Here is a 9,276-nt window from a genome sequence, read left to right as displayed (position 1 = left end):
ACCTCGGTATACGCTGGCGTCACGTAACACAGGGACCGACCTTCTGCGGCAAAGAAGCGCGGGCACGGATACAATTTACAACGGCTTCGTAGAGCTTCAAGAGTACAGACTTAGCGCTAACGGTTCGGTACATCCAAAGAGGCCATAGCGCTGACAAGACAGGAACACCAAAGGTCCCAAAACACGATTATGAATATGACGGATGCCGTAGTAAGAGGACCTTGGATAATTCGGCCACCTGGGGTCTTAACATGCACCTAAATCTAAGTACCCGGGCATAAGCATTTCCCCGCCAGTGAAATGCCACCTTCGCGGCCGGGATCCGATTCCGTGACCGTCGGGTCAGCAGTCAATCACCGTAACTGCAAGACCACCGCGGAGGGTTCAGGTACGAAGGAAGACAACAGGACGTGCTCTTCTTCGTCCCTGTCTTTTCAGTGCTATGGCCTCCTTGGATGATCGTGGAGCTTACACGTTCGAGAAGCTCACCCGCGGTTTGTTCCTCTTAATCGACAGAGGCGGTAGACCTGAAACCGGGCGTACTGTACCTCGATGGAGTTGCACGCGGAGCTCGATCGAACGCGGCTCTCTCGAGCGATCGTCAAGTCCTTTCTGGAACCGCGTGCGGCGATGAAGATGATGATGATGATTGCTACATTTGTGGCAGAAACCCACTGTAGCCAAAGACTAAGGCCTGAGAGGTGTAACAAAAAAGAGAAAAGAAAAGCGCGAGAGAAAGCAATCGTTAATCAATGAACGCTACGGTAGTGAGCTTCGCAGAAAAAGATTGACTGAGGCAAAAGAAACGCTCTTGTAAACATGGTTACGACGAGCGAAAAGTATGTTTGGCTCGGTTTTGCAAAATCTATGCACACCGGCGGCGGCTGCTGTAGCTTCGATCTTGGCACGCTTCCACGCCTGGTAAGCTTCTCCCTAACGTGCTAGTCTGGCCTTCCTTTACTCGGGTGTTTCAGCAGGTAACTTTCCATTTGCTTGAGATTTTGCAGCTTGCCGTTTAGCTATATCTACAGTGTGATTAGAATCAGCCTTTCGCTTGCGCTGAAGCGCACGCACAGAAGGCCAGCCGACGCGCTATTCATGGCGAGATTGACCGATAAAGCGCCGGTATAGCAGCCGTTAAACCTTCGCTGGTCACGTGCTACTGCAGCAGCGAGGATCCGAGCGAGCGCAGCTGTGACGCCTCTCCGCAGTTGATCACGTGGCTTGACGTCCCGCCTGCACATTGGTGCTCCGGCAGCTCAAGGTAATTGCGACGCTATGACTGACCTCGGGAACATGGCATAGTAGAGCTTTTGCTCTACAGAATAAAAGAACCTCGATTTCGCCTGTGCTTCTTGGCATTCTCAGGAATCGCGCTCCAAGCTGAAGGCTAACGCTTGTTCAAGAATTAGGGAGGTCTTATTTGCGAGATACGTGAATATTTTCTTTCAAGTGAAGTCAAGCGTTAAGCAGATACGGCACTGCGCCGAAAAGCCATTTCCAGGTAATACCGCGTGCAGGCTGATTTGTGCCAATGTATGCTGAAAATGCCACCTGGATAGGTGGCGAAATGTCCGTAAGTGCCTCCGCGATTAGCTCCGGCAGCTGCCGGAGCTAATCGCGCATGCCACGGTTTGTAGTACCATTTTTTAAATTATTGTGTTATGTTGGAGTAGACCTTTTTAAACCATGAATTCACCCAAATTTCGGAACGTTTTGGAAATGTAGGTATGTAGGTAAACCTCCACATAGCGGTGTACCTTACACCTTACACCGCTTGAGCGATGCCGATGATGATGACGATAATCCATTTTTGATTGCCCGCATACACCGAAGGCGATGGGTCAAGTATCGGCAGCAGAAGGTATGTCATCATCATAATCATCATCATCGGCCTGTCTACGCCCACTGCAGGGCAAAGGCCTCTCCCATGTTCCGCCAATCAATCCGGTCCTGTGCTTTCTGCTGCCACGTTATAACTGCAAACTTCTTAATCTCACCTACCACCTAATTTTCTGTCTCCCCTCACGCGTTTGCCATCTCTTGGAATCCAGTCAGTTACCCTTCATGACCACCGGTTATCCTGCCGACGTGCTACGTGCCCGGCCCATATCCATTTCTTCTTCCTAATTTCAACTATGATATCCCTAACCCCCGTTTGTTCCCAGACCCACTCTGCTCTCTTCCTGTCTCTTAAGGTTACACCTATCATTTTCCTTTCCATCGCTCGCTGCGTCGTCCTCAATTTAAGTTGAACCCTCTTTGTAAGTCTCCAGGTTTCTGCTCCGTAGGTAAGTACCGGTAAGATGCAGCTGTTATATACCTTCCTCTTGAGAGATAGTGGTAGACTACCATTCATGATTTGATAATGCTTGCCGAATGAGCCCCATCCCATCCTTATTCTTCTAGTTATTTCACTCTCATGGTTCGGCTCCGCGGTTACTACCTGTCCTAAGTATGTCACATGTTTGTCACATGGTATGTCACATGATTTTAAATCAAAATAAAATTTTGAATAAACGACATATTTAAGAGCGGGTCGTCAGACTGATATACGAAAAAGTGCGGAAGTTAGTATGATTACCAACCGAAGAAAAAAAAACGATAACTCTGTAAATCAGCTCGCTGGACTACAAACTCAAACGCAGTGTAGCAGGCCTCCATGTAACTACAACGTGTATTGTTTAATTGTAATGAATTGAACTGAAAAAAGTTTATTGAAAAGAAAGGGTTTGAGAAGCAGGTGGGTGGTGCCCCTAGTCCAGGGCTCCACTGGCCTCAGCAGCCCGTTGCGCCTGGTCGAGGAGAGCCACTTGGGCAATCTTCTGAAGTAGAGCTTTGAGAAATTTGACTCTCTCCAGACCTTTTATTGAGTTAATTCCACTCCTTTATTTCATTGCTTTTATTCCACTCGTTTTGTATTTTTTTGTGCAGCAGGTTGACGCAGTATGCTTATTTTACTTATGTGTACATCTCATTCAGCAAGGATAATATTAAATGGTCATACATGTAACTCCACTGCTCATTTTGGACAGAGGGGACGTCATGAAACCAGCTCTGCGTAAGTAAAAATGAGAACTGTGAAATCCGATAGCTTGACAGCGCAGAAACCTGACGCGTACGAGGAGAGACAAGAATACTTAATACGCTGCTGCTTCCTTTATTGTAGCTTATGGCGTTTCGCTGCTAAGCACGGGAGCACGGGTTCGATTCCCGGCCACGGAAGCAGTAGATCGACTGACGCGAAATGCAACAGCACTAGTGTAAGTACGTATATATCTTAGGGGCATGTTGAACCTCAGGTGATCAAATTATTTCCAACATCCCCACTATGGCGTGCCCCACAATCATATTGTCATCTTTGGCACCTAAACGTAACTCAATTTATCGTAGCCCGAAAAGCAGCAGCTAGTTGTCACCACTTTAGGAGGACTATGTTTTGATGTTTTTTTGTTTTTACAGAAACGAGAAAAGAAAACAAACCGTATAGTAATCGATGACCACGATGATGTCTATAATTAGTATGGTAGTTACATTTAGCACTGTAATGCTTTATAGCTGGTCACGAATGAATGAATGAATGAATGAATGAATGAATGAATGAATGAATGAATGAATGAATGAATGAATGCTAGTGCTCCTGCGGCGGCCGTTTCTTTGTAAGCGACCATTTTGGCTCGGTGTGCCCACGGCTCGGTGTGCCCACGGCTCGGTACGCCCACGTCATAAACGGTGTGGTGGTAAGTAGGGCGGGTTCATGCACACGTTCTGTCCTTGTTAACTTTTCCAACGCTCGCCTGCCACTCCAGTGAATGGCCAGAAACCAGCTATTGGACGGCGACAGCTAAGAGTGTTAGCCGAAAGCGGAGATAGACACCAGGCGTGTACAAGGCGCACACGAGCGTGGCAGTAGCGAAGCGTTCACTTGGGCGACGCACGGCTTTCCTTCCAAGCCTTGAAGTCGCTCTGAGCCCGCGCCATGAGTTCGGGGTCCGACATGAGGTCGAGCGCGGTGAGCGCAAGGGCCTTGGCGACGCGCAGCGCTGCTAGGTGCGCACCCTCGGTCGCCGCTGCCTCGGCGAACGCCCTCGTGTGGGGCATCGCAGAGCCGCCGCCGATGTCGAAGCTTGGGTGCATCGTGGGAAGCACGTACGAAACATTCCGGCGTCCGTGGACACGCCGGCGCTGATGTTGACGCCCGGTGCAGCGTCCGCGAATGACATACCTGTGCCGGAGCTTACAGTCAAGGGGCGGTGCCTCCACCAATATTTAGGAACTCGAAAGAGAACAAATTTGGGCAAGTTGGTACGGGTACATTAGAAAGTGTTGACAGCGTATACATGAATAGAAAACGGGACATTACTAAATGGAAGCAAAGGGCGCCGACTTCCAACTAGACTTATTTGGGCAAAAATTTTAGTGTAATAAATCGTTAGAAGTACGCTCTATGACTGTCGTTTTCAGTCTCGTTGCCTCTTATTGTATGGTGGTGGTGGTAACAACTTTATTAAGAACTCCGGCAAATTCGTGGCCTGGGCCTAGGCCGCCCCCGAGGAGGACCGGAGACTCTGTCTCCTCGTCGCCTCACGGGCTTGCTGGATGGCCCACAATTGATCTCGCAGGTTTGAGCTGCGCAGCGCGGCTGTCCACCGCGCTGCAGCTTCATCTGGGAAGACTGCATGTTCTTCGCCTATAACCGCGCATTCCCAGAGAATGTGCCTAAGAGATGCGTGAGTCCAGTCGCATAATTTGCAGTTATCGTCTGAATAGACGTCTGGGTATATCCTCTGCGCTGTTAGTACTTTCCATTTGGGAGGCTGTAAAGAGGGTGGAGCGGCTCCCTCGCATGGCGGCCAGCAATACAACATACATACATACATACATACATACATACATACATACATACATACCATACAACATACATACATACATACATACATACATACATACATACATACATACATACATACATACATACATACATACATACCATACATAAGCAGCCCCGCCCCCCAACCAGAAGCGCATGGAGACAACCAGGCCCGTAGCGAGGGGGGGGGGGGGGCTGCCCCCCCCCCCGAAATTTTGGCGAAGTAGGTGTTTTTACCAAAAATAAATAATAAAAACAGGTTTTTGTTCTCAAATAGTCAATGTTTTCAGCAAGTGCCCCCCCCCGAAAAAAATTCCTGGCTACTGGGCTGGAGACAACGTTGCTGTTGTGACAACGCATAGGCAACTTTAGCGAAATTAGACAGTAGTATGTACTTTACTGGCAGCGTGAGGTACGATGCCACCGCTGGTCGCATGACTCTTTGTATTATTTGTGTACACGTCGACGCCCGATTTCGCCCCGTGGGACATGTAAGGCTTTTCCCTTAACAAGCTGCGGTATACGCAGGAGCGGCACTGTGTACCGCGCAGCTTTTAAAGAAACGTATAGAGCGCAGGAAAGATGGCAGACGGAGATAAGTCACGAGCGCTAGTGTTGTGGGATACTTTCTTCGTCCTGTCGTGTTTCTTGCGTTCAAGGTTCTCCAAAAAAAAAAAAAATTCAGGAACCCTTGTTCTACCGGAAAAATGGGGAGGGGGGCAGGGGGGGAGGGGGGGAGGGGGCAAACGATCCTTGGCGTGTGCGTGTCTGACCTACTGTTTTCTTTCTGAACGGAAAAGAAGTCGGCACAACGCGCGCGACACCCCTTCGTGCCCGTTCCCTCCCGGTGGAAGCGAAACGTGTCTCTGATTGGTTGCGGGCGTGGCGCGAGGGCGCGCCCACGCAGTTAGCATTGTGCCTAATACCCCAAGTTTCGGCGCCGGGTAAGATCGTGAGGTCGTGCTTTCGTAGCCAGGGAACAATTAAATGTGGCAACGTGAAATGAAAAGTCACCTGGATAAAATATCAGATTTCCTCCATAGGTCGGCAAACTCACTCATGAGTCGACTCACTCAGATCGAGTCGAGAGTCTGAGTCCGAGTGAGTCCGAGTGAGTAAATTTTGGTGAGCTTGAGTTCGAGTGAGTCCGGTTGAGCCAAAATTTTAGTGAGTCTGAGTCCTAGTGAGTCCGGTTGAGGAAAATTTTGATGAGCCTCAGTTCGAGTGAACCCTAAGTGCAAAATATATTCCATGAGTGAGTCTGAGTGGGCTCCACATTTTTTTCATAACATATGGAATTGCACAGCGCGGAATACAGGACGAAACACTTGAAGAAACGCACACGGACAGCGCTGACTCTCAACTGAGGTTTATTGCATAAGACACATACGCAAAGAAAACAATTATGAGGAAAAGAAAGGAAAAAGAAGAAGAACCTCAATCTGTTTACCGTCTGTGCGTGACTTTCAGGAATTGAACTTCCTTATCACTTAGGGTGATAGAAGGCTGGCTGATACACTGCTCCCTATATTTGTTAATGTGGTACGCCTCTAGGATGAGTCTTTTGTTCATGTTACTGTGCCTATCTACCACTTCCGTCTTGTGAAAAAGTGGCTTGCATTGATGCTGTGTGTAATGAGCTACCAAGTTGATAATCGGTCATTCTTTTCGCATTTGCTGTGGTGCTCCCCTAATCCAACATTTACGCACCTACCAGTCTGACCGATGTAACTACTGCCGCATGACAGAGGGATCTTGTACACTATACTTCTGTAGCACACGGAATGCAGGTGCTTCTGTGTTTCACACCACATTCACCTTTATTTTTGGTTGTGCAATTCCATACGCTATGAATCAAGACGAACTAGCCCGACTTTCCGTTTTTTTGTCCACATTTTTTGCCGACCTGTGGCCATATCACGAAAGGCTGATGGAAAACGCCGCACACAGGCACGCATGCGACCGGCGCAACTTCGAGGACCGCATTTATCGGTTTATTCCGGGGGTCTTTCGAGTACGACAACGCCGACGTAGAAATCTGTAACTCGTAACAAGCTGCGCTTGAAAAATTCAGTGCCAACTATCCATCATACTGCAATGTACCGTCCGACACCATGGGGCAAAACGTTTCTTACCAAGAGCCTCACCGTGTTTCTTGTAGGTCTCAACGAGGGCTTCGTTGTGGATGAGCTCCTTGTACTCCACGCCCTTCTCGAGGTCGATCTCGCAACCCGTGGCCAGTGCGGCCGCCTGGAAGCACTTCGTTGCTCGCGCAACGAGCACGTTCTTCTCATCATCGCTGGGCGCCCGGATGTGGTAGAGCAGCTTGCTGGTCTCTGAGATGACGTTTGGTCGCACGCCGAACTGCTTCACCACGCCTGGATAGTGTTAAAAAGATTATATTCTGGGTTTTTGCTCGCCGAAACTACGACACAGCCACGAGACACGACGCCGTGGGAGACTCCGGTATAATTTGACACATGGGCTTAATTAACGTGTACCTAAATGTGGGTACAAGTGCTTGTTTTACAGCAAGGCGGTCTTTACCCTGTGCCTGCGTCGTCATAGTAATAGTAGCAGCAGCAGCAGTAGTAGTAGTAGTAGTAGTAGTAGTAGTAGCAGCAGTAGTAGTAATAGTAGAAGTGGCGTTACGCAGGTCACGTGACGAGAGGGTGGAATGAATAAAGAAGTAAGTAAAACGAAATGATGATCACGACGATACTCGAAATGATTATGATGCCCGAAAGGATGATTTTTTGCCGAATGCAATAATCATCATCCTTACAACTTCGCTGTCCGAGACGGTAACTGGTGAATTCTTTTGCTCCACCCCCTCTTCCCCAGAAATCAGCTGCCACAACCGAAATCGAACCTGCGCCTTCGTGTCTGTAACAGCGCAATACGGTCCCCTTCCAATGCGAGCGCCTACTACGGCAGTAAACAAAACAAGATAGAAAGTCACAGGAATACCGAGCCTTCAAGTGACGCGAAATCGTCGAACAAAGAATGTCGCTGCCGCCAAGGCATGGATAAACGGAGTTGTCTTCTGTCGAGCCTTCTTGTCGACACGTCTGCTCTCATCACCTTCTACAGTGTCTCTCATAACCTATTAGTCAGCTTTTACATCATACGCGATCGATATTCATCAAGCCGACAGACACGCGCCAGCGCACCATCACTTACCAAGTATCCTGTCTGCTGGCTTGGTGTGCTGCCGCAGCATGGACAAATTGATGTAGGCGGCGACCGCGGCATCCTGGGCGTTTAAACCTTTCCAGGGAGAGTTGGAGCCGTGCGCCGCCTTGCCCTCGTACCGGACGTTCAGCTGAGCGGCGAAAGTTCATCACGAGATAAGCTTGCATTCGGAGCCAATATTCGAAGAAGAAATGTCAATAAATACTGACGCAGTAATATAGTTTAGCTTTAGGAGTTCTGCAACAAAAACCTGAGTCGACTATATTAAGGCGAAAGTCTTTTAAGTAGCACATTACGGGATCACTTTGAGGAAAAGCGGCGTCCTGCCAGCGATGGAGGTGGGCGAATCCGCTTGTTTGCTGAGCGTTTCGGATGGCCCGGGCCTCAGGCCACCTCCACGTGGGCCGCGACCCTTTCGGCCCAGACAGCTGCGCTATTCTGGAGACTGTCAAATTCCGCTATCTTGTCAAATTCCGCTATTGGTCAACTATGATAGGCCCAGGGGGCTACTACGACCTCTGCCATTGGCTTCAGATGCCACCATTACGAAATTTGACAATATGGCGGGAATTCGCAGTGTCCAGAATAGCACCGTATCAATGGCCGACTGTTTTTGTCTACTGGGATTTTTAATGACCTCCTCCCTACCACGACGCACCTATCCCACGTGACTTCTCCGAGCGACAGGCTCGTGGAGAGGGAACGAGCGGCGCGAGGAGACTAGTGAACGACGCCATAAGTAACGGCTCTTGTGACGTTATCATGACGTCACTTGGTGGTACATGTGATGACGTCACCACGTGGAATCATGTCTTTGTCAAAGGTGGGCCGATCACCAAGGCATTTCAACAACCCCGTAAGTGCGGAAGCTTTCAGTAGAGGGGGGATGGGTAACAAGGCAATCGACTGAAAACGACAACGTACTCTTCATGTGTGTCTCTTAATCTGCGGCTTGTTATATCTTGCTAGAAATGCGGTCCCGATTATATCACTTAATGCATTACCAATGCGCTGCAGGCTTTCGACTTAAGCGTTACAGAGAGCGTAATATTTTGCCGAATTTTTATGCAAGCGCGTATTGTAAGCGCTTCGAATTCGTCTTTAATAGCCTGCTCGTACAATGTGCATCATAAAGCTAAATATATTAGATGCACGAATAATATATTCGCCTATTGGAGCTCTTCGGCCGAAGCCGGCCCTTGCGCCAATAA

At 48.9% G+C, this 9,276-nt stretch overlaps 1 protein-coding gene across 1 annotated transcript in view; it reads right to left on the bottom strand.

The window, feature by feature from the left end:
- Positions 1-3,502: 3,502 nt before the first annotated feature.
- LOC119374936 (uncharacterized) overlaps positions 3,503-9,276 on the bottom strand; it is a 54,629-nt gene continuing 48,855 nt past the window's right edge. Inside the window, 3 exon segments of the mRNA XM_049411096.1 lie at positions 3,503-4,225; positions 7,006-7,248; positions 8,054-8,195. Of these exon segments, the coding sequence (XP_049267053.1) occupies positions 4,047-4,225; positions 7,006-7,248; positions 8,054-8,195 (564 nt within the window). The 3' untranslated portion in view covers positions 3,503-4,046.

Source organism: Rhipicephalus sanguineus, chromosome 11 (assembly GCF_013339695.2).
Source record: "Rhipicephalus sanguineus isolate Rsan-2018 chromosome 11, BIME_Rsan_1.4, whole genome shotgun sequence".
NCBI classification, from domain to species: Eukaryota; Metazoa; Arthropoda; class Arachnida; order Ixodida; family Ixodidae; genus Rhipicephalus; species Rhipicephalus sanguineus.
Note: the sequence above shows the minus strand (reverse complement) of the source record. Positions and strands in the feature narration are given on the sequence as shown.